This window comes from Phyllostomus discolor, chromosome 5 (assembly GCF_004126475.2).
Source record: "Phyllostomus discolor isolate MPI-MPIP mPhyDis1 chromosome 5, mPhyDis1.pri.v3, whole genome shotgun sequence".
NCBI classification, from domain to species: domain Eukaryota; kingdom Metazoa; phylum Chordata; class Mammalia; order Chiroptera; family Phyllostomidae; genus Phyllostomus; species Phyllostomus discolor.
Window position 1 is genome coordinate 87,074,153 of NC_040907.2, and position 26,827 is coordinate 87,100,979.

The window sequence follows — 26,827 nt, forward strand, 5'->3', positions numbered from 1 at the left end:
TATTCTTACTGTATTGAGGTTATAGGATGGAAACAAGATGAAAGTATATTTTGGGGGTAATATAAAAATATTCAGTAAATAATTCCATTACCAGAGATTTTTTTAAAAAATTGCTGTTAATGTGTCAGTGTAACTGAAATTTAAATTGTTAGAATGTATAAAAGAATTGGTCTTTGGCAAAAATTACACATTAACATACTTGGCTTAGAAATAATTATGACTTATATTTGAAATGGATATACAGGCTTCCAAAAATGGAATTTTGGCTTTTGCCTGTTTATGTGAAAAAAGCAGAATTTAAGAACTGAAGATATCTTTAATGTAGTAGAACAAAGAAAATAGATGGTTCATGGATTTGACATTCATTGCAGGGTCATATAGATTTAAAATGGAAACTTCTAGCAGAAGATCTGAGGAAGTGAAAAGGGTTAAAAACTTTCAATTTTCTTAGACAGAACTTTGACAAACTGTGTTCTCTCTTTTTTTCTGTGATATTATCAATGAGCTCTATTCCACAAACCATTAATATTAACCATCTTCATGTATTCTGAAAAACTTCCCTGCCTTTTCCTGCTTTGCTGGGTATACTTTTCAGGGTGGAACAATGAACCTTTCACCGCTACTAAGTGAGCCCCCAGTAGGATCCTAGAAGAAGAAACCAAGGGCCGTGGTGGCAGAGGCCTTAACCCAAAGAAGAGCAAGGGTTCATGCAACCAACACTTGGGAAATTTATCTTAAGAATTTATTCAATATTGAAAAATTTTAATCCAAAGTTACAATTTTTTCTAGTTTTGTAAGTGGTAAAGAAAAAGCCCTTCAGTAAAACAAGGTTTCTGGAGCAGGGGCAAGATCGTCACATCAGTTTTCACTTCAGTGCTGGTGCTTTGATGTACCAGCTGCTCAGATGGGTCCTGTTTCTAGGGAGGTTCAGCCTCCCGCAGAGTATGCAGTAGGGATTTAGTTTGGTCTTAATAGACACTGATAATAGAACTACTGTAATCAACACTTGTGATTATTTTGAGGGCTTATTAAAGTCTCAAATTGTTTTTCTTTGACTGGGGAAACTTAAGGTTTTACAAGTGTGAGATAAAGCTATATAAACTATTCTATTTTATTTAGACTGTCCAAAGGAATAAAATAAGGATGTATAAAGAAAATTAATTTTTGTTGAGCTCACCTAACTATGTTTCAGGCACTTAGGTGATGTTGAATTACGTGATGACGAAATCATCATGTTAAACCCTGAGTCTTCCTCTTGCTTTTGGTAAAATTTGAGCTAAGTATAAAAAGCTATGTACACAAAACTCATTTTTATAAATTGTCTCCAGAATATGATTTATACTTACCTGCCAAGAGTTACCAGAAAGAATGATGGAAATTGTTGTGTGCCAGTCCTTCTGCACTCAGTTCTATATCCCAGTGCATCACACATTTCTGTTTGCCAGCAGGATTGTCTCTGGAGATTTTTAATAGGAACATTGGTAGGGGATTGTTGGTCCCAAAGGTGGACTGTCACACAGGTGTACAGACACTTTCTTCCCAGACTACAGTGGTGGATCAGCAATTGCTCTGCACCTAGGCCATCTGTGTAGAAAAGTCTGGGTGACTCAGGGGGCCTGCAGACATTCTCCCATTGGCCTGCAACAGGGCAGGCTTTTTTTTCCCAATTAGAAAAAAGTGGCGAAACCTACTCAGTAATGAAAAGGAATGAACTGTTGATATGTACAACAATATAGGTGAATCTTAATTAAGTGGGATGAAAGAAGCCAGATGAAAAAAGAGTACATTCTGTGTGATTCCACTTTTATAAATTCTAGGAAATGCCTAGATAAGGAAATATCACTCATAGATGAGGAAATGTCACTCATCTATAGTGACAGAAAGGAGATCAGTGGTTGCCTGGGGGTGATGAGGATGAGGAGAAGAGAGAGGGAGGGGTCATGGGCAGGTAGGTAGGATTATGGAAGGGCATGTGGAAACTTTGGGGGGTGATGAATATATTCGTTGTATTGTGACAGTTTCATGAATGTATACATATGTCAACATTTATTAAATTCTACACTAAATGTGTAGTTTAATATTTGTCTATTATACCACATGCATGGTAAAAAGGAAATATTATATTGTTATTATAAACAGAAATTAGTTATTCACTTGCCTTAGACAACAGGGAAATGGGAAAATAAATGCAACTAAAATAGAACAACAGAAGGAAAATCTATCTTCTGCAAAATAATTTGGGGCATAGGAAACGTCTCCATGTCTCATAATTTCATTCTCACCTGATTTTGGATTCTTGAAATATCTTGTTTGATGGGAAGGGAAATGTTTTAATTGTCAAGAGTAGGAATTTTGGAGTCAGGCTGACCTGGGTGTAACTTAGTCACCTGCTACCGCTGTGCCTTTAGGAAGGGCGCTTGGTCTTTCTAATAGTTTTTCTCCCTATCTGTGAAATGAGATGATAGAGGCATAGTAAGTGTTCAATAAATGGAAGCTATTTTTGGTATTATTTCTATTTTTTTTCACATTCTGATCCCCATTAGGTTTAAAATGCAAATATTCTTGATGAAGAAACACAGTATTTTAAATTCACAAAAGGGCATGTCACCATGGATGAATACGTTCAGGAGTGTTGCCTCAAAGAGGAGAAAGATTGTTTCATGGAGAGAAAGGAATGTAGGGTAGAGACCATTGGGTCTCTTCCATGGTGATTTGCCCCGTGCCCACTTTTGTTTTGTGTGCTCCTCACAGTGGTCATCTAGTTACTAATTGACCGTCTTGTCTGGGTTCTCTGCGTTTAGTAACCTCTGCACTTTGCAGGCTTTGTTTTGAGTTCATTAGTCTTTTCCTTTGTTAAATAATAATATCATTGTTTACAAGTACCATACTTAATGATTGCTTATTGAGAAATTCATCCTAGCATTTAGCATGTACTTTGTTTCCTTAAAAGTATGTTTATCAATCATTGTAGAAAGAGAAGTTTCAGCCTTTTACATGTTTTACTTAAATTTAGCTGACCTTATTTTAATATTTTATTAGCTTTTACAAACTTAATTTAAAAATTAATATGTACATGTATTTAAAGACGTGAAAGTTGATTATCCTAAATTGGTCATATTATTGATATGCAAGTTTGAAGGACAATATAATAACATATTTTTTCTTTAACTCTGAAAAGATGCCATTTTCAGTTAAAGAAACTAGTAGAATTACTTGCTTCTTCATGATCTTGATCTAGTTTTTCTTTTGCCAGGTAGTTTCAGCGATTTAACAGGTGATTGATTCAGTGTTAGGGGGTCCTGGAACTGCACAAAGTGCTTTTCATATTGAAAAAGACATACCCAGTTTTTTACAAGTTTTAAGGTTTATTGACTGTGCCTTCATGTTGCAAATTTATTTGTTTGCTATTTATTTTACTTAGAGTGTAGAAACTGGTGTCATTAGCTGAAGGATAAATTTGACTACAAGAAAGGGTAGAGTGCCTTTTAACACTTTTTATTTGGCATCTTTGCAGATCTGGACATTAGATGGGTAGACTGCTACTTCCCATTCACTCACCCTTCCTTCGAGATGGAGATCAACTTCCATGGAGAATGGCTAGAAGTCCTTGGCTGTGGAGTGATGGAGCAACAATTAGTAAATTCAGGTAGAAAAGAATCCAACTTTTTATTTACAGGTTCTCTTAAAAAACAATTTTCTCTCATTTAACCTCATCTACATACTTATTTACATATGCATTTGCATCTTTTTATAGGGTTAACCCCACCATCTTTCCTCTTAGTGCCCTCCAGACTTATCTCTGACACAGTAACTCTGGAAGAACTTAATCTTTCCCACCTAATTTTGTAATGGTTCTTTGTTTTGGAGATTTTTCTTGGTAGCACTTAGTCAATGGATTTGTACTTTGCTGTTTCGTATTTGTTGGTGTGTTGCTTTTTAATTGCCCCACTGATTTTTGGTGCATGTCACATGAGTGTCATTTGTCTTCTGAACTATTTAAGAACAAAGCCAATGTATAATCCTTTTTCGTTCATATTGCAGATATATCATACATAGAATAAAATGCAATATGAGAATACTTAGGCAATAATGTTTAGTTGTTTGAGGCCCTCAATGTTGGCAGTGCCACCTGATGGAAGACAAGTAAGAAGATGGGTCTCTGTATAAATTTTTATCTGTATCTATAGGTACTTGAGAAAGATCTTTCCAGCTCTTCTCTGCAGGACCATTGCTTACTAAAAATGATTATTTCTAAACTTAAGTTCAGAGCTCTGGGCTTTTTTAAAAAAGAGTCATTCATACTTAAATTAAAAAAAAAAAATAGAACCTCTCCCAAACTCCTAAGTCAACTAGGAAAAAAAAATATGTAAATTAACTTATTTATTGGAAATCTTGCAAAAATATCTCTTTAATCTAAATGTATACTAATCCCCACTTCTATATTTGGCAGTTATTGTTACCTGTTCACCTTTGCCAATCTTAAGCTCTGCTTCTAATGATACTTCTGATGATTTGAAGTCATCTAAAAATCAGTACAGATAGGGAGTTTTGTAAGATGGAATAGTGCCTAAATACCTGGATATCAAAAATATAAGAATGTTTCAGAGTGATAAGTCATTTGTCAACAACCACTAATTAAAATGCTTTAGAAGAGTCTTTATATTACAAATAAACAAAACATTTAAAAAGTCACTATCTGAATCTCTAACATTTTTTCAGAGTATAAATCCTCCGTGGGAGGTCATTTGAGATTGTGCATTTGAGTAGCGGCTCATAGCACAAGCAAGCAGTAAGCAGAGCAGTGGAGCAGGAAGTGATGCCTTTCTCCAAGTGCACTTTCCCCCTTGTCTCCCACCCAGCTCCTATAGAAGGACATTTGTTCTGTGTGTTGGAGGGCAGTGACTCTGGTTCAGGGTTGGTCACAGGGCTTCCTGCAGGTGAATGGAGAGGAGTAGTCCACCTTGGTGACTAAGAATTATCCATAGACTGTAGATAAGGCCATGGGGTTAGAGAATAAGGGTGGGGTGAGACGGAGGAGATGAGGTGGTAGTGAAAGTGCGGGAGTTTGTGTTACTTGGACTGGGAGACGAGAGACCTGGCCTTCCCTTCTTACTCTTAGGTAGCCTCCATCTGCACAGCTTGGACTTAATCAGCTCTCAGATTCCTCTCTATTTTTTCTAGGAAGGCTTTGGGGAAAGCCCAGCAAACTGCCAAATGCTTCTTAGAGATAGTTTTCAAATACTCATTGATCTGTATTAGAGAAGAGGGACCACAGAGGTTGCAAATTAAGGCCTGTGAGTAAAAGTTTTATGGCCTGAGCTTGAGTTCTGTCACTTGACAGCTGTGTGTCTTCAGACAAGTTGTTTAACCTCTGAGAGTCTTGATGTTTCCGGAGTTAAAATGGGAACACTCCCTCGAGGTTTTAGTATTAGGAATAATGTAGGTGCTACATATAACATGCTTAGCACAGGGTCTGGCACATGGTAAATGTTCAGTAAAAATTAATCGATAATTTAAAATTTTTTTTCAAATGATTAGAGGTATTTATCAACAGGGAGTCCCCTTAATAGGAAATATGTGAACAGTGGTTGTTGTGCTTATCATAGAGATTATTTATATTTGACCAATTGGAACTATATTAGCTCTGATCTTAGTCATCTCAGTATCTCTGATTCTAGATTGAGTGATTTTAGAGGGAACAGGAAACTTAGGAGTGCTAAGAAATGAAAAATCAGCTTAACAGATGTGTGCATGTCTTAATAGAAAACAAAAACTACTGGGAGCAACTATGAAAGATTTATCACATTTTTTCAGACTATAAGATACACGTTTCCCCAAATTTGGGAGGCAAGGAGGGGTGCATCTTATAGTCCATATGTAGCTTTACATTTACATTGGTGAAATATTATGTTATTTATGTTATTAAATATTTTACCACATTTTTTGCTTCAAAAATTTTTTTCCTATTTTCCTCCTCTAAAACCTAGGTGCATCTTATGGTCCGAAAAACACAGTAATCTCTTCTTGAATAGGAACTAACTTAAAATACTTCTGTTTTTATTTTATTTATTATTTTTGCTTTCATTTTATTCTTATTTTATTTTTTAAATTAAATCTATTGGGGTGACATTGGTTAATAAAATTATATAGGTTTCAAATGTATGATTCTGTAATACATCATCTATGTAGTACATTGTATGCTCACCACCCAAAGTCAAATCTCCTTTCGTCACCACATATTTGACCTCCCTTACCCTTTACTATTTCTCCTCCTCCCCACTTTCCCTCTGGTAAGCACCATACTATTGTCTGTGTCTATGAATTTTGTTGTTTTTTTGACTTGTTTGTTTGTAGCTTTCAGTTTTATTTCCCACATATGAGTGAAAATCATATGGTTCTTGGCTTCTTCTGTCTGACTTATTTCATTTCACATAATTTTCTCAAGGTCCACTCATGCTGTCACTAACAGCAGCATTTCAATCTTTTCTTAGGATAATATTCCATTGTGTGTGTGTGTGTGTGTGTGTGTGTGTGTGTGTGTATACACCACATCTTCTTTATTTAATCTTCTATTGAAGGAATTTTTGGTTGTTTCCATGTCTTGGCCACTGTGAATAATACTGTAATGAACATAGGGGTGCATATACAGGGGTGGGCAAAAGAAGGTTTACAGCTGTAAGTGAAACAGAGTTTATTCTTGAATTACTATTTATTTTTGTATCATATGTTTCTCCATACAAACAACTGCAAATCTGCTTTGCCCATTTCTGAATCTTTAGGAATGAATGTTTTTAAAAATTTGGGGTCGATACCCAGAAAGGGGGTTGCTGGGTCATACGGTAACTCTATTCTTAACTTTTTGAGGAACCGCCAGACTGTTTTCCATAGTGGCTGTGCCGGTTTACACTCCCACCAGCAGTGAACGAGGGTTCCTTTTTCTCTACAGTCTTTCCAACTCTTGTTATTAATTTTCTTGTTGACAATAGCCAATCTATAGGTATGAGGTGGTATCTCATTGTAGTTTTGATTTGCATTTCCCCAATAGCTAGTGAAGGGGAGTATCTTGTTATATATCTGTTGGATCAAAGACCTAAATATAAGACCTGAAACAATAAGGTCCATAAGTTTAGTATGGACCTTACTTATGGACGTTGGTCTTAGAGAGGACTTGATGAATTTGACTTCAAAGGCAAGGGAAGTAAAAGCAAAAATAAATGAATGGGACTGTTTTGTTTTATGGACGAAAGGTTTGAAGGAATCCTTGGTGGTGTTCTCCCAGGAGTGCTTGGTGTCAGGGGCCAGAGCTAAGAAAGTAAATCAGGGGATGAGCGTCTTACATATTAGTTGTCACTTGGAATTGTGCTTCCTAGTAATTGTCCAGTATCATTGATGGGTTTTTATGAGGTTTATTCACACAGTAATTTGCTGAGTATAGTTATCTGAAACAGGTTTCCAAGTCATTAGTGCACATTAATGAGATCGCTGTTCTATAATTAGATCAGCACGTCAGGTATTCTGGAAGGAAATGGCAAAGTGACCAGAAAAAAAAAAAGAAGACATCTAAGATGAAAATATGTTTGAGAGATTCACAGTGTTGGTAGGATATGCTTTAAGTTGCTGGGAAATTATACACATAAAATTTAAATTAAATATCTTGTGTAAGAGAGAGAAACTAAAGAAAAGGAAGAATAGATGATTTTAGAAAAATTTTCTGTGAACTTGAAATATTTGAACTTGAAGTTATTATGACAAAGCTGTACTCTGTGTTCTCAGACTCTAATGTGTTTTGACATACATAGTTAAATCTTTGAACTGTGTTCATGGAAGTCACTAACCCCAAACAGTATTTGTAATTGCAGCTTATTTTCTTATTTCTGAGTTTCGATGGCCCAGAGGAGATTATGTGCAATTCATTCCTTTAATTCTCCTATATTTTCTTCCCTCCTCTCCCCTCCCGTCACCTGCCTTTTTAAATAGAACGTCCAAGAAACAATAAAGTTGATGGTTGTAGATTCTCCTTCTTTAAAATTCTTACAGAGGTGCTATATGCCAGCATGCCACTAACTACTTTAGGTGCTTTCTTTTATTTAATCTTGATAACAAGGCTCTGAGGTAGAGCTGTCATTATCCCTGTTTTACAGAGCCTGAGAAAGGCAGTCGGGATCAAATACCTAGACAGTGGTAATGTGACTTGCCCAAGTCTTTGGGACCACAGTTAGTTACGATGTAGTGCTACCTGAATAGCAAGGGGCTAGAAATTCATTTCAAATATATTCTCACATAGAATGAAGAACTGCAACCAAATGAAACAAACAACAACAAACAAGACTCTGTTCTGTAATTATTTGTTGCCCTGAAGAAGGGCAATGCTGCCATGTGTTTTATCTCCTGTGTTAGAGTGCATGAGATTTGATTGCTATTTGAATAGTCAATGAAAACACTTTGTTGCAGAATTAAGTTGATTATGGCATATATGTGTTTTGGTGTACAAAATAAGATAAGGCTCTTCCCAATAGCTTATAGAATTTTACTTTAATTCTTTAAGCTGCAGTGTCTTTACCATTGCTTTCAGACTCTTAGACTTAATTATTATGAGGTAGGTGGTGACTGTTTTCATAATGTGATTGCTTTTTTTTTCTTTGAGGAGATTTTTTTGAGGACAGTAAGGTGTCGTGTTCCCTGAATATTGCACACTTATTTCCAACTGGGTTGACTCAGGCTGCTAACGTCTGTTCAGATAGCATGCGGAGCATGAACATCTAAAACCATCACCAGGGGTGATTATGGGTCGTGATTGTGCCAGGAAGGAATTTATTTATTGAGCCTCTATGGAATTTAGAAGATTGTACATAGGCCAGGGGCAGAGGTAGGAAAGGCTCTGTAGTGGAAAATAACTTAAAAAGTGGAATCACCTTCCTTACCTCTTCGTTCAAATTTAAAAATTGACTCTTTTGGGGGGAAACTTGTAAATATGTACATAACAGTTTCTGAGTTTTGAACAGCCATTGTTATTTTGTTCATTTGTTTGTCAAGTTTTTTTTGAATTCCTTCTAAGGCTATAGAAAAGCAAATAAGTGACTTTGACTTTGAAAACAGCACAGCACACACAGGCATAAAAATGAATGATGACAGCACCATATGGTATTTGTAGTAGAGGACAGTGGGCAGAAGGGGAGGAGTGACGAATTGAAGAAGTACCAAGCTATGTCCTGGCTACATTCAGGTTGGAATATGGTTGATAGGGATATTTGGAGTGTGCACCCCAAATAAGTTAGGTTCCTGTTTGTAAAGGGTTGTGTACTTTAACTTTGCTTGGATGCCCAGTTGGCATACCTAATGCTTCTTTCCTTTGTAAGTGTAAATCTATCTCCAGTCTATTCCTCTATTTGGTAGCCAATCTCTACAGCCTCTAGATACATTTATACGATTCAGTGTTAATGATCTATGTTGGTCAACTTTTAGATGGCATGAATCCAGACTGTACCAGCTTTGTGTTACTTAAAAGCAGGCATGCCATTCTCTTACTTTTAGCATCTTGTGTATGTGTGAGGCACTGTGCCAGACAAAAAAGGAACAAAAATCGATAAATGCGATTTCTCTCTATAAAACCTCAAGTGTAGTAGGGAAGGTAAGACTGTAATTAAAGCATGGTAGTGTAAGTGCCATTCTTGAGATGGAGTATTGGGAGATGTGAAGAGGGAACGCTCTCAGTAAAATCAGTGGAGGCATCATAGAGGAGGTGGCATTTGAACTGGATCTTAAACAGTGGTGGTCAGATGTGTGTCTAGTAATCAATCACCTGCGTAGGTTATGTAAAATGTCTGTTCACAGAGCATCAGCTTCTGTAGGTCTGGGATGGGAACCAAGATGTTCATTTTAAAGAAATCTTGGATAATTCTTGTGAATGACCTGTGCTCAGACCATGCCTCCAAAACTCTGTCTTAGGATAGGTAGACTATTTTCCTTAATATTGGGGTATAATTAAAGTATAATAAACTAGACATATTGAAAGTGTACAATTTGATCCATTTTTGACTTATGTACATACCTGCAAAACCATCACATAATCAAGTTAATAAGCACTTTCATCACAAGCCAATGTACCCTTGTACACTTTCTCTAACCTCTCTACCCCTGTCTCCAGGCAATCGCTGATCTAACTGTCATTATAAATGACTTTGGATTTTCTAGTTTTACATAAATGAATCATACAGTATATATTCTTTATACTTCATTTATTTTCCTCAGCATAGTGATTTTGAGATGTTAATATTGTTGTGTGTATCTGTCAATGTTATATGTATCAAATCTTTCCTTTTTGTTTTGAGTATTGTTCCATTGTATAAATATACCCCAGTTTGTTTATCCATTCACGCATTTAGGTTGTTTTTCAGTTTTGGGCTATTACAAATATTACAAATTAAGCTGCTAGGAATATTTGTATAAAAGTCTTTGTGTGAACATATGTTTGCATTTCTCTTGAGAAGAAAACCTAGGGGTGGAATGGTCTATAAATGTCAAATAGATCAATGCAATTGAATTGTGTTTGGCCCTGAACACAACTATCACTGTGAAATATCCATATTTAGCTCTGGTAATTTTCTTCTTCTTGAAGTCTGTATTTATATTAAAATACACATTCTAGCCTTACCTACACCCTCCTTGGTTACTTGATGTTGTTTACGTTACATATATTATTTCTGTGAACATTGGGAACTGCACCATTGGCTTTTAAAACTTTTTGCTTTAAATAGTCATATGCGTTTTAGAGAACGTAAGAGAAAACTATTCTTTTATATTTATCTGGTTATTTACCATTTTTCTTGTTCTTTCTTTATTCCTAAAGATTCATGTTTCCTTTTGGTGTTTTTTTCTTTCAGTGTGGAAAACTTAGCATTCTTATAGAACATGTCTGCTGGTGGTTTCTTAGTGTTCCTTTGTCCTAGAATGTCTTTATTTACCTTTTATTATAAAGGATATTTTTATTGAGTATAGAATTCTAGATCAGTAAATCTTTTTTTTTTTAAGATTTTATTTACTTATTTTTAGAGAGGGAAGGGAGGAAGAAAGAGGGAGAGAGAGAAACATCAATGTGTGGTTGCTGGGGGCTGTGGCCTGCAACCCAGGTATGTGGCCTGACTGGGAATCAAACCTGCGACACTTTGGTTCGCAGTCCGCACTCAATCCACTGAGCTATGCCAGCCAGGGCAGTAAATCTTTTTTCTAAACAATTTAGAGATATTGGTGCATTGTCTTCTGCCTCTATGATTCCTATAGAGAAACTCATAATCATTTCATTTGTTATTCTCCTGTATGTAATGTCTTATCTTTCTCTAGCTACTTTCTATATTTTTTCATTATCTTTGTTTTTGTCAGTCTGTTTTTGACATGTTTAATGTGGTTTTCTTTGAGTTTATCTGTTTTGGGGTTCACTGAGCTTGAATCTGTAAATTTATGTCTTTTACCAGTTTAGTAAGTTTCTCATCATTACTTCTTTAGATAACTTTTCTGTTTCAGTTTCTTCCTCCTGTGCTTCTGGAACTCAAATTACAACCATACTGGATTTGTAAATTTTATGCCAAACACTCCAAGATGTGGCTCAACTTTTTTCTATCTTTTTTCTCTGTTATTCATATCGGATAATTTCTCTTGGCCCATCTTCATGTTCAGTGATTCTTTCCTCCTTTCTGCTTTGCTGCCTTGGTCATCAAATACATTTTATTTAATTTTAGATTTCTTTTAGTTGTAAAAATTATATTTGGTTATTTTTTGTTGTTCCTATTTCTATGATAACAATTTCTATATTTTCATTTTTCTCAAACATGTGGTTATTTTTTTTTAACCTCATGGGGCATAGTTACAATAGTTACTTTAAACTCTCTGATAGTTCCAATATCTGGGTCATCTCAAGATAGACTGCTATTAAGAATTGGTCGCCCTGGCTGGCGTAGGTCAGTAGATTGAGCGCGTGCTGCGAACCAAAGTGTCTCATGTTCGATTCCCAGTCAGGGTGCATGCCTGGGTTGAAGGCCATGACCCCCAGCAACTCCACATTGATGTTTCTCTCTCTATCTCCCTCCCTTCCCTCTCTAAAAATAAATAAATAAAATCTTAATAAAAAAGAATTGGTCACATTTCCCTTGTTCTTTGTTAGTTTTAGATCGTATGCTGGAAGTTGTCCATTGTAAGTTGTGTACACTGTATCTTAATCTAATCCTGTGGTAACTGTTGATACTTTCTTTTATTAGATAATCAACCTGGTGAGGTTTAGGCCTTAGGTTCTGACTTGCTTCCTGTGGGCAAAGATTTCAGATCTCAGTGTAAGTCTTTGCCGTGCTGATTTGTATCTGTCCTCACATATGTATTTCAAGGGTTAGTCTGAAACTTGCATGAATATTACACATGTCAGTTTAATTTCCTCAGTCTGCTGTGCTGGTTTGAGCCTGCACTCTGCATGTATAGCTCAGGGGTTAGGTTGATACTTGTGCATATAGAATTGGGGCATCTTTTTGGGGGGCAGTTGTCTACTCCAACTTACAGAGCCCTTTACCTGTGTGCAGAAAAACAGGTTTCTCATTGATGTAGTGCAGCTCTGCACCTGGGATCCATCTTTGGGGTAAAAGGATGTGAGAAAATGAACAAGAAATCCTGTACAATTCATCCTGTGTTTTTACTTCTTCAAGTTTTCACTCTCAATCACAATTTGTCTGTTTACTTTTCAGAGTGCTGTGTTAGTTCTTTTTTCTACTCGTCCAGGGACTTGTGGTGTAATCAGAGTTAGGCTTATGTCTGACTCCAGGTCGGATTGTGAAGACACTCCAGGTGAAAGAATAATCATATGATATAACTATGTGGTACCAGAAAAGTGTGGGTGTATTGGCTCAACTGCACATTTAATCCATCGACTTTATTAATCAGTATTAAGCATTGTGAATTCTTGAGGTAAAACAACCAGTTGAGACCACCTAAGACCTGGCAAACTCTGGCTCCTTTCCTTTCTTCTTCTCTCTTCCCCTTTTTCTTTTTCCCATCCTTTTCTTTATTCTCTTAACTATCTTCTCTTCCTTTAAGTCACTGTTGATCCTTTTAGTGCTTTTTCAGAAAAGCAAACAAACATGCATTAGCCCCATGTGTAGGTTTTACCTTGTATTTTCTACTAGTGACTAATTTTCAAGCTGTCAAAAGAGGGATGTCAGTTCAAATATTTACTTAGCCTTTGTCCCTTTTCCCTTTTCGAAATGGATAAAATGGCGAGATTTTTTTTCTGATAAAAAAGCACACTGCAATCATTGAAAGATTAAAGTATGAAAAAGTAATTCTGTTGTCACTTAGGTAAAACTTAAAAATATGAATATGTATAATTATTAGGTATACTTAATTATATATGTAAAATATTTTTTATAAAAATAGAATTACACTTTGAATTTTTTAGTATTATGCATTTTCACAAGAAATTTGACGTGTCTTTTATATTACCAAATATCTATCTCAGTCATCATTGTTAATGGCCACATAGCCATTGTCAATGAGTCTTTTTGGCATTTTTGTATTGAAATGTTGTTGACAAACAATCTTTATACATGTGTCCTTGCACATTTGCCTAGTACTGACCTGGCATAAGTTTATTGAATTGGAATTCTGGCTTTTTCTCCTCCATGGTTTATGGTATGTATTACCAGATACACGCTGGAAAACGCACAATATTTGAAAGTACCTCTTTTCCCACACCCTCAACACTGATCACTAGTAGTATCTTTTCTCTTTGCATCTACGAGGAAAAAATGTTGTAGTGGTATTGTGTTAATTTCCCTTTCTCTGGTTACTAGTGTAGTTGCACATGTTCCAGAAGGTTTTAGCTTTGTCTGTTTCCTGATGGCACTTGAAAGGGTCCTAGGATATCAACTATGTCTTTTCTGTTTATTGCCTCACCTCATGCTATACTTTTGTGTTCTTAACACGTGCACTTTCTATTTTACTGAGAACATCTCAGCCACCTTAAGTGAACTCTCAATTTTTCTCTTCTCCACATAGGATTTCCCTATATTTTCACACAGTTTCTCCTCTTTGCCAAGACTAGGTAACACTGGCTCTAGACTTTATGCCTACACTCCCTTAGAATCTGACTGCATCCCTCATCCTTATTTTCTTGCTGCATATATTCTCTTAAATTGATTTTGTGAAATTTTTGTTTAACTATTTATTGAGATGAAATTCATATAACATCAAATTAACCATTTTGAAGTGAATAATTCAGTGGTGTGCTAGTACATTTATAATGTTGTGCCATCACTCCCTCTACCTAGTCTTTTGTGTTCCCATTATTCCCAAGGGAAACATTTTACCCTTTAAGCAGTTTCTTTCTGTTCTCTTTCCCCCAGCCCTTGGCAGCCACATTGAGTATTTTGTCTCTGTTGATTTATCTGTTATGATTTCATATAAATGGACTCCTACAGTATGTGACCTTTTGTTTCTGAATTCTTTTGCTTGGCATAATGTTTTGGAAGTATATCCACATCTTAGCATATATCAGTACTTCAGTGCTTTACATGGGTGAATAATATTTCATTGCATGCATATACCACTATTTATCTACCCGTTCGTCAATTGATGGACATGTAGGCTATTTCTATGTTTTGGCTATTGTGAACAGTGCTGCTGTAAACGTGATTGTACATGCACTTTTTTTAGTCCTTTTTTTTAAGTTCTTTTGGATATATAGGAGTGGAACTGCTGAGTCATATGATAATACTATATTTAACGTTTTGAGGAAGTACCAAACTGTCTTACACAACAACTAAGCCATTTTTCTGGCCAACCTGCAGTATATGAAGGTTCAGTTTCTCCATAGCCTTGCCAGTTTTTTTTTTTTTTTGGTTGTTTGTTTGTTTGCTTTGTGTGGTATTGTTTTGTTTTATAGCCATCCTAGGGGGTGTGGAGTGGTACCTCAATGTGGTTTTAATTTTCATTTCCTGAATGACTTATAACGTTAAACACCTTTTCATATACTTGTTAGCTATTCCTATATTTTCTTTGGAAAAATGTTTGATCAAGTCCTTTGCCTATTTTTTAAATTTGATTATTTATCTTTTTGTAGTTCTGTTTTAACAGGTTCCTGTGTATTCTGGATACTAGGTCCTTATCATATGTATGATTTGTAAGTATTTTATTCAATTCTGTATGTTTTCTTTTCATTTTGTTTATAATGTTCTTTGAAGCATGAACATTTTTAATTTTGATATAGTATAATTTTCCATTCTTTTGTTTCTCTTGCACTAGCTTTTGGTCTCATATCTAAGAATCCATTGTCAGACCTGAGATCAAGAAGATTTATCCCTGTTTTCTTCTAGGGATTTTGTGATTTTAGCTCTTATATTTAAGTCTTTGATCCATTTTGTGGTGACTTGTGTATGTGAGATGAGGTAGAGGTCCATTTTCAATCTTTTGCATGTGCACATCCTATTGTCCCAGCACTTTTGTTGAAGAAAATATTTCTTCCCCATCGAATGATCTTGGCACTCCTGTTGAAAATCAATTAACCATAAATGTATGGGTTTATTTCTGGACTCTTGATTCTATTCCACTGTTCTATATTTCTGTCCTCATGCTTAGTGCCATGCTGTTTAGATTCCCATAGCTTTGTAGTAAGTTTTGAAATTGGGAAGTGTGAGTCCTCCAACTTTGTTGTTCTTCTATCTACTCTTTAATCTTTGCCATTATCATGCTCAAATCTTTCTAATTAAAAAAAGAAAAACTAGTTTCCTTAAGTTTTTCTCATTGAAATACTTTATCCTTATACTTTATCCACTTGTCTATCTGTCTGTCTGTCTATCTATGTATCATCTTCCAATCTGTTACTGTAGTTATCAATCCATTACCCACCACCCAGCTTAAGAGACAGGACATAATGCAAATGAAGTCCCCTGTGTACCCTTCCTGTTAGTATCTTCCATCTTTTCCTCCCTCCTGTGAGCAATCACTATTCTGAATTTGGTGATATTACCTTGATTTTTATTATTGTTTTAATATGTAGTTTTAAAAACAAGTTAACTTTGAAGCCTGTTTAGATTTATTGGACAGCCCTAGACTATTTTTCAAAGCAGTTGGGCCAATTTCTACTGTCTCGAGCCTACATGAAAGTTCTTGATGCTCTACATCTTCAACACTTTACTTTGTTCAACTTATTTTGCCAATCTGATGAGTTTAAAATAGTATCTCACTTTGGTTTTATTTCCTTTTACCTAATTGCTATTAAGGTTGAACACATTTTTATATATTTATGTAACAGTTTTTCTTTTGTTCATTTTAAGGTGGGGGTTATTTTTCTGTTTATCTTTTTTAATTGATTAGTGGGAACTCATCATTTATTTTGAATGTAGCAGTCCCCACTTATACATAGGGGGGTACCTTCCAGGATCCCTCGTGGATGCCTGTAACCACGGATTAGTACTGAACCCTGTTTGTGTGTATGCATATGTAAAGTGCTTTTTCTATACATACGTACTTATGATGAGGTTTAATTTATATGTTAGGCACAGTAAGAGATTGACAGCAACAATTAATGATAAAATAGACCATTGTAACAATATGCTGAAATAAATGTTGTGTGATTGTGGTTTCTCTCTCAAAATACCTTATTGCACTGTATTCACCCTTCTGATGATGATGTGAGGTAAAACAATGCCGTATCAAGTCAAGAACCTTCCCCTTTGCACTTGAAGAAAGCACTTTTGGGCTTTTTTTTTTTTTTTTTTTTTTTTGCATATCTGAATTGCCAGAATGGCTCCTCTTGTGTTGTGGGCGATTATAAGTGAAATAACGGTCACTTGAATGCAAGCTGTGATAGCTTGCCAGTGGATCTGGCACCTGAGACTGCCCCTCAGTGACCAACGGGGCAGGGAGTGTGCACAGCGTGCCGGACGAGGGGTGATTCACGTCCTGGTGTGATGGAGTGGCGTATGGAAGATTTCATCACACTCCTCAGAATGACGCTCAATTTAAAACTGGTAAATTGTGTATTTCCGGAATTTTCCATTTAGTATTTTTGGACCATGGTTGACTGTGGGTGACTGAAACCACGGAAAGTGAAGACCACAGATGGGGGCCATGGTAGTGTGTTAACCATTTGTCATGTTCACGCACTGCAATTGTATTTTCCAGGTTTGTGGCTTTCTTTTTCTTTCTCCCTAAGTTACTCTTTTATAAATGGAATAGACATATGTTTCTTATTTGTGTAGCTTTAGGTTTCTTTTTTCTTTTAATATTTTATTTATTTATTTTTAGAGAGGGAAGGGAGAGAGAAAGAGAGAGAGAGAGAAACATCAATGTGCGGTTGCTGGGGGTCATGGCCTGCAACCCAGGCATGTACCCTGACTGGGAATCGAACCTGGGACACTTTGGTTCGCAGCCCGCACTCAATCCACTGAGCTACACCAGCCAGGGCTCAGGTTTCTTTATATAACATCATTCTTCAAAAAAGTTACTTTGTCAGGGAACATGAGTAGGTATAAGTTCACAAGTTCCATAACAATAGCCCTTCTGCTTGTCATGCTTGATTCTGGTACTTTTAAGTCTCTGATGTTATTGCTAGAACATTCATATTTTCAGCATGGGGATTCTAAATATTTAATGACTTTCAAATATCTACCCTTTCTCTCCTAATGTTCTGTCAGAGTGGGTCCTACCCTCTGTGACAGTTTCTCTGGATTGGGAAGGTGTGTTCTAGGAGGTATTTGTTAGACTAGGAAATGTAGCTTGGGGCTTGCTTGGGGACTCCAGGTATACTGTTTGCACAGAATTTGATTTGTTTCCTGGTATTATTTTCAGTTCTTTCTAACCCTGCTCAGTATTTCTGTTATTGCAATCAAAGTAAGTGTTTTTGTAGCTTGATTCAAGTTATGTTATGTGTATATATTTCTGATGTTTTCACAGATTTCTGTATGTAGGAAACTTCTGGAAAGCAGAGATTGTATTCTGTTTATTATTTTCAATGTCTGAGATCTTATATATTTGGCAAATATAAGGCAATTGTCATTTAATTCCTCAATCATTCCCCCATCAATGTGAACTGAATTTTCCTGTTTTTCAACTGTTTTTCTTTTTTCCTACTTTGTCCCCCTTTCATGAAACAGTAACCCTGATAACACAAACCAGCTGTTAATTTTTTTCTTTTTCTTATGGTTTACATTATTACAAATGTTTCCATCCTCCCCTTTTGACTACCTTGCCCAGCCCTTGTCTCCCCTTTCCTCTGGCCATCACCACACTGTTGTCTGTGTCTGTGGCTTATGCATCTACACGGTCTGTCCAGAAGCTATCCAGCCATGTAATATGAAAACAGACATTTATTGAAGAAGATTACAAGATACAAGAAACCCTGTACACAGGACAATGAAGCCTCAGTCCTCTTCAAAGTAGGAATGGTGGGACCTCACCCAGTTCTAGTTGCCCTCAGCTGCCCTGGCATATTTTCCTGAATCTGTCTGAAATCTCTTCCCTTTCAAAGGTGATTTTAGTTTTAGCCACAGGGCACCAAATCTGTGCTCTAGGAGTGCCGAGTCACCTGATTTGATGTTTTGCCAAAAAAAAAAACAACTCTGCATGAGATGTGATGCATGAGTGGGCACATTGTTGTGATGAAGCTACTAATCACCGGTTGCCCATAACTGTTGCTTTCTGAATCATCTGAATAGTTTCCATGGAGGAATGTTCAAGCTTAGTGCAACTTTAGATGCAGATTTGTTGCTCTACTTGCTCAGTCATTTTGAATGAGATGGCCACACAGAACACATGCTCACTCAATGGCATCTACCACCCCACTGACTAAGTACAGGGAAGTCGTCATTGTTCACACATGGACATTCCAGTCTGCTTTCCTTGGCCTCCAGATTACATTGATATTGCACAAACCATTCTAATTGGATTAGCAATGTCTGGACTTTTTCTGGAGATACCTTGTATGTTCTTTGGCTAATTTCTTTACCTTCTTTCATCCAGTCTTCCCCACTCCCTTCCTCTCTGACAGCTGTCAGTGTGTTCCATGTATCTATGTCTCTGTTTCTATATTATTCTTGATTATTTTGTTCATTAGATTCCACATATAAGTGAGATCATACTGTATTTTCTTTCACTGACTGGCTTATTTCACTTAGCATGATAATCTCCAGGCCTGTTCATGCTGTTGCAAAAGGTAAGAGTTTCTTCTTCACAGCCACATAGCATTCCATTGTGTAAATGTATCACAACTATTTTATCTACTCATTTACTGATGGGCACTTGAGCTGTTTCCAACACTTGGCTATTTTAAATAATGCTGCTATGATCTTAGGGGTGTATATGATGAGTATATTCTTTTGAATCAGTGTTTTGGGATTCTTAGGATATAGTCTCAGAAGTGGAATTGCTGGGTCTAAAGGAAGTTTCATTTTTAATTTTTTGAGGTATTTCCATACTGCTTTCCACAGTGGCTGCACCAGTCTGCATTCCCACCAACAGTGCACTAGGGTTCCCCTTTCTCCACAGCCTTGCCAGCACTTGTTTGTTGACTTATGGATGGTAGCCATTCTGGCAGGTGTGAGATGATATCTCATTGTGGTTTTAATTTGCATCTCTCTGATGATTACTGACACCGAACATCTTTTTATATGTCTATTGGCCATGTGTATTATGTCCTCTTTGGAGCAGTGTCTATTCAGGTCCTTTGCCCATTTTTTAATTGGGTTGTTTGTCTACTTGGTGTTGGGTTGTATAAGTTCTGTATAGATTTTGGAAATTAACCCCTTATGACATGCATCATTTGCAAACGTATTCTCCCATACAGTGGGTTCCCTTTTCATTTTGTTGATGCTTTCTTTTGCTGTGCAGAAGCTTTTTAGTTTGATGTAGTCCCATTTGTTTATTTTTTCTTTTGGCCTAGAAAATAAACTGGCAAAAGTATTGCTACAAGAGATGTCTAAGATTTTACTGCTTGTATTTTCTTTTTCTGGCACCATGAAGCTTAGAGTAGTTTGTAAGTTTCCAGATAAGAGATTTGGATTAGGAAGAACATGGATATTTGGCAAGTTTGGATTGTGCAAATGGTCATTTCTTTCATTAAACTACATTATTTTTCCCAGTTCTTTCCCCCACTTTGTATCCATGTGCTTTGACTGCTACTTTGAAGCACTTTCCACTGTGGGAGCAGTATACTGCTCTGCTGCGTTGATTTTTTGGCTTGGCCACCTGGCTACTTTGGCTAATGGCGTATTAGCAGATGTGATATAAACGGAGACTTGAAATGTACTTGGCAGCGGTTTTGTCCTCTTTTGCTTCCACCTTTGTTATGAGATGAACATGCATAGCCTGCTGGTTCTAAAACAGTAAGAAGCATGTGGTGTGGACTTGCATCAAACCTGGAGCCTGAAGCCCATCCCAGTCTGGACCAGCTGAGCCCCATCTCCAAAGACACTCGGTTGTTGTACACCACTGAGATTTTGTAGTGGTTTGTCCATACACAATAACTCTGATAAAATGTGCATTATGGTTGTCTTGCACATTCTTTCTCATCTTACCCACGGCTCACGCAGTGTGCTTACAATTCTCTCCTTCAGTACCATTACACAGAATTCATTTATTTCTTTTAAACTTTTCCTCACTGCCTCTCTTTCTAGCTTAGTGAGAAAAAGATGATAGGGAAAGAGCTTGACTTTTTCTATTTTTCTCCCTTCCTAGAGAACTCTTTGAAATAGATTCCCAGTATTTTAGTTTGTGTAGTGAGTACTTCCCTAAGCCAGGCAGGGATTGGGAGTGGGACTCATCTAGAAAGTTGTCCGCATTGTATTTTTGAAATGCTATGGTATGTTGTGTGTGCACGCAGGTGTGCATGCATTCTCAGCATAAACTTTTTAAAGTTCTAGTTCCAGGTGTCTGACTTCAGTCAGTCTCAGGTAAATAACTCTGGAATCACTAGAATCTCCATAAGAGCAGGAATTTTTCTGGTTTTGATCACTTACTGTCATATTCTGAGTTCCTAGAACAATGCCTATCATATCACGGGCACTCATCATCCATATCATAAAATGAACGATGGGTACCTGAGTGGGTGGAGCTCTTCTTCTTCACCCCAATGTTTGCTGTTCTTTTTCCAGGTTCACTGAAATAGTAAAATGTGAGGGGAAACCCCCTCTTGTTTCCCAAGCCGGCCCTTGGCCTCTCTGCTCTCAGCTGCAGTTCCCAAGTTAACAGGAAGAGGTGGTGGGAAGCACAAGGGCCTTGGAGTCACCATCTGCCCATAGTCAGGCCCCCGAGTCCTTTGAGGGGAGGGTCAGTCTCAGGTTCTTCATCTGTAAACTAAAATGATATAATCTCCAGATTTCCTTTTAGCTTTCAGATCCCATGATTCAGCCTTCTGAACCACAGATTGATTGATTACTTATTTATTTATATTGATTTTCAATTACAGTTGTCTCCATTTTCCCCCATTACTCTCCCCTGCCCTACCCAGCTCCCGCCTCCCATAGTCAGTTGTCCCCCCTGCCCCGCCCCTGTGTTGTCCTTGTCAATGGGTCCTTTATACATGTTCCTTGACTTGACCCTTCCCTTTCTTTCTCCCATTACCCACCCCTCCCTTCTAGTCGCTGTCAGTTTGTTCTTTGTTTTCATGTCTCTGGTTCTATTTTGCTCACTTGTTTGTTTTGTTGATTAGGTTCCACTTACAGGTGAGCTCATATGGTATTTGTCTTTCACTGCCTGGCTGATTTCACTTAGCATAATGCTCTCCAGTTCCATCCATGTTGTTGTGAAGGTTTTTAATATTCGTAAAACCCACAGGGACATTTTTTGTTTTATAGCACCACAAGGAAAATTGCATAGCAGCAAGACTTTGGTGCATATGGTTGGTTAGCAAGGTTGATTCCTCACACCTCCTTAAAGAAACTCTCAGAGACTTAAAAAAGAAAAAAAAAGATGCACATATAATTGAATTTTATTTAAACTGTGAAACTGGTGCTTCATGAGATCACTGCAGCTTTGCAAGCAGGTAGTGATATGCTCCTCAATGGCTCAATTTTATTTTCTCCCTTGCAAAAATGCAATTTAGAAGTTCAGGAATTATTTATAATACTGTGGGGATAAACACAGTCTGTTAAGTTATTTTTCTTGTGTCAATTTTTTTCAGGGTCTGTTTCTGTATGTTAGACTGGAAGCAATGTCTTCATGAAATGGCCATTCTGTGAGGTCCACAGATGAAATGAAGTCATGTCATTAGGCAAAATTATGCCAGATTTTCAAATTGTGTTTTTTAATTGGCATAATTCAGGAGTTGGGTCAAGTGTGATATTTCTCAAAGCACATAACACAGAACACTGGATATTATTAGGTGTTTCACAGAAAACAAGATTTGATATTCAGCTTAGTGTGGAAAATAGAAAGGAATTCTATTGCTCTCTTTATTGGAAAGCTTCTCTGAGCTAGGAAGAACTAAGACTGTGCAAGGGATAGAGTGAGCAACATCTCCCACACTTATTTTATCAGAGACTGTTTATGAAAAAATTCTTTTTGTGTAGTATGTCCCAAGAAGGACTCTTGGGGAAATGCTTGTTCATTGGCTGTGGGGTTGACAGTAAACTAGGAGGGTAATTGAAGTGTATTTGGGGGAAGTAATGACTTAGTACAGTAAGATATTGTTTTAAAATTATACCTTGATGAGTGCCTTCAGTATGAAGGGAGACGGCTGATATTAACATACAGAATTTAGAACATTTACTTTAGGCTATTTGTCTGTGGAACCCTGGCAATTGAGGGTTTGCGGGCTTTGAAGGCATTAGGAAGAAAAAGCTCTCAAAATTTGTTATTTAGTACTTCCATTTTATTAGAGTCAGCCTTAACTCTCTTTGTCCATTCCTTCAACAAACATTTATTAAGTATTATGTGGCAGGCACCATGTGAGGAGCTGCAGATACAGAGATTATTTCTGCCTTTGAGGGACTTACGGTCCAGTGGGAGAGACTGACAGGTCATCTACTGTGTCCTTGGTGGCATGATTACACTTGAAGCAGTAAATGGTTCTTTGAGAGACTGGCAAGGCTTCAGTAAGGTTTTAATGCTTGAACTGAGCCACTAAGATTGAGCAGGTTACATGATGGGGGTAGGATGAAAAGGAGATCTTTTCCAGGCAGAGAGTAGCTTGTGCAAATAGACATAGAGTGGGATGCAGTGCTCCTTGTTCTGGGAAGAACACTTAGTGTGGAGTGCTGGAGAAACCAGGGGACCTGTGAATCAAGTAGAGAAAGCTGGAAACCTCTTTGGTAGTGGTCAGCTCTGGAAGGGTTTAGAAGGCAAAATAAAAGACCTTAAGTCTCATCCTCCTGGTAATTGCACATGATTGAAGGATTTTAAGTAGGAGAGAGGTGTGACATTATGGGGATAGTAAGTTGAAGAAGTGCCAGTTCAAACACAAGGGTCCAGGTGAGCAGTGTAGACTAACTGATGAGAGTGGGAGCTGAAGCATTGGTAGGAGGGAGGTAAAGGACCCCAAATGGAATTAATCTTAGGAATTAGTGAGGCTTTGTGTGCACAGGGCCCATGTTCTTGGCATGATGATGTCATATGTATAGCAGTCAGATAGTTCTCCTTGCAGCTTTCCCAGACATGACTGATACACAGAACCTTTGGGTCTACTTCACCGCTGTACATCCTCCAGAGAATGAGAGATGAATTTTACACCTCCCCCACCTTCTTTACTTTCAGTTGCCTGAACCATAAATAACTACCATAACTTCTTTCTCATTATGAAGGCATTTTTAAAAGTAGGGGAGCAGATCTCCGAGGTTAAAAGAAGTTACTCTTTTTTTTTTCTGCTTTAAAAAGAGCCCTTCTGGATTGTATAGGCTTCAAGCCCTACAAAACCTGGATTCATTCCTGGATGAAATGCACATGGTGAAGATGGCTCAATTCCGGGGTGTCCAGCCCATGGCCCATGGACCTCATGTGGCTCAGGATGGCTATGGATGCAGCTTTACACATAGTTGTAAATTTACTTAAAACTTTGTTTTTACTCATCAGTTTTCATTAGTGTTTGTGTGTTTAATGAATAGCCCAAGACAGCTCTTCATCTTCTTCCAGCATGACCCAGAGATGCCAAAAGTTGGATACTCCTGGGTCTAGACCATTGTTCTGGCTCTCCTTAGACAGGTTTTCTCTGGGCCCTGAGTCCAAGTGTGTGCTTGGAGAGTAGCTGGTTGATGAGTCTTCTACATTGCTTGCATGACACACAGACATATATGCTTCTACTGAGCAAGCCTGAAATGGTCTTTGTATAGCTCCCTGTCTTTCTGTGTGAGACTTTTTGGTTGACTCATTTTATTATGGCCATTCTTCTTATCCATGGCTAATTACTTCTCTGCTAGACATTGAGGGGTCTGGGCATGGGAGTGCCTCATTAGTTGCACTTACATTCTGCATCAGTGTTGCCTGGAATAGTAGGAGTATGGAAGAGCTAGGGAACAGAAAGGGACAGTGTCTCCTAGGACTTGCCTATTCTGGTACTTACTAGCTACTGCTGACTGATTTCCTTGATCACCATGGAGTAGGTATACATGTTTCCACAGAAAAATATCAGGAGCTTCAGGCCAGGAAGATATACCTTCACTCGACAAATACATTTATCACTTAATGTCTTTGAATCTCAGTATCTAATCTATAAAGTGAGAATAATAATATACACCTATTTTGGTTGGGATGAAGAGTAAATGAATTAATGCATATAATGTGCTTAGTGTGGTGTCTGGCGCACAGTGAGTGATCAAAAAGATCCTTTTTGATCCTTTCTCCCTTAATTTTAATCTTTCCATCTTTCAGAGAGCATTAAAGTAGAACATAATTTCAGATATTATTAACTCCTGGCCTCCTAAAGTTACACATCAACTGTTGCGTCTCTTTGTGTAGGACCATTTGGGGCGGTGATGGGGGAGCAGGCAGTCAAACAAGGGAGAGTAATTGTAGTTTTATTAGATTTTCAAAGGATTCTATGGCTTTAAAAGGTTAAGAACCACTGATCTAATCTAATATCCTTACTTTGCATTTGAGGAATTAGAGTTTTTTAATGGAGCAGTTTTAGGTATATGTGATAAAGAAACAAATGCAGCTGTGATTTGAGGGGCACTGAACAATTCCTGACTTAAGGAATGCTACCTGCCTTAAGGACCTAATGGAGATAAGAGCAACTTGTTAGGTGAAGTTGCTGATTGCCCAAGAGGGCAAAATATTCATCAAATGTTTATTGAGGAAAAGGTGATGAAGGCAGGTAGCATTTTTTTGAAAGTTAGATGCTTGGCAAGTGAAGATGAATAACATAGAGATTCTGCCTTCAAGTAACTATGGCCTAATGAGGGATATAGTCACATATAGAGCCCCAGAAACATAAGTTATCACACCAGATAACAGGTAGATTCAGCAACCAAAGCTATCTCTGGGAGTCAGGAAAGACATCCCCAATAGTACGTTACCCTGAAGATGTGTTACTTTATCTTGATTTTGAAGAATGCTTAGGTCTTTGCCAAGAGGAGATATAAGACCTTTTATGCAGAGGGGAAGCATGTTCAAAGATAACACTTCTAAAAGATCTGGAATGTTTGAGAGAAAATTTTGATGTGATTGCTGTAGTATGTATGTATGTATGTATGTGTGGGAGCGGGTGGGGGAAGTAGCCAATCCAGAGGGGCCTGGAGTGTGATGGGGGTTGTTTGCACAGTTGAGGAGCGTGGGCGGGATACTAGGATTATTGCAGCCAGTAGGGGGTTTTTTGGGGAGGGTGAGGGATTGGCAGAGTAGAAGAAGGCTGCCTGTTTATTTGCCAAGTAAATTTATTTTCTAGGTAACTCATTCACTTGAGGGAGTAGGGGTGTGTGTGTACCCTCCCATCCTCTGCTTTTGCTTCTGGGTTTTTTGTATTTTTTTTGTAACCTTTTAGTTTTTAATGCTAATAGAAATTCATGTTTTTTTTCTTCTTTCTTAAAAAATGTAGTATATTATTTTGTATCTTTTTTTCTTTTCACCTACAGTGAATTTTAGAGCTCTTTGTGTATTGAAGAGCATATTCATTTGAATTCACAGTGCCTGGATTTTCCATTCTGTGTATGAGCCATAATGTATTTAAGCAGTGCTGAGTTGACAGGCATTTTTTGTTATTTACAATCTTTTGCTATTAAAAACCATGTTTCAGTGTATAGCTATGTACACATGTCACATTTTATATGCAAGTGTCTCCATGGAATTTTTTCTTGAAATGGAATTGCTAGGTCAAAGACTATATGTGTTCATAATTTTTATAGACATGGCTATCAGGTAGGCCTTGTAGAAAACCATTCCTACCTGTGATGTGTGAGAGAGCTTGTTTGCTTATGTGCTGCCAATGTGTGATCCAGCATTTGGGTGTTTGCTAATCTGACAGATGAAATTGGTATTTATTTTATTTTATATTTTCCTTTATTATCAATTAATTGCTTATTACTTATTTTTACAAATTTTATATTTTCTTTATTTTAATTGTATTTTCTTTTTATGCGATTTAGAGACATTTTTATTTCCTTTTCTATGAGATGCTTGTGGCTGTGTTCCAATAAAACTATGCTTATGGACACTGAAAATTTCATATAATTTTTATGTGTCATGAAACAGTTTTTTCTTTTGACATTTCTCAATCATTTAAACATGCAAAATTCATTCTGAGCCTGCAGACTGTGCACAAACAGTGGCAGTGGGGGCTGGATTTGGCCTGCTGACTATAGTATGCTTACTTCTGTTCTAGGCAAGAGGAACAGCATGTTCAAAGGTCAAGAGCAAGAGAAAGCACACT

At 37.2% G+C, this 26,827-nt stretch overlaps 1 protein-coding gene across 2 annotated transcripts in view; it reads left to right on the top strand.

Annotated features, from left to right (window-relative positions):
• FARS2 (phenylalanyl-tRNA synthetase 2, mitochondrial) overlaps positions 1-26,827 on the top strand; it is a 555,715-nt gene that overhangs the window by 181,701 nt on the left and 347,187 nt on the right. For both annotated transcript variants that reach the window (XM_036026519.1, XM_028513542.2), the window contains exon 5: positions 3,515-3,646. In XM_036026519.1, the coding sequence (XP_035882412.1) occupies positions 3,515-3,646 (132 nt within the window). The remainder of the gene's footprint in view (positions 1-3,514; positions 3,647-26,827) is intronic.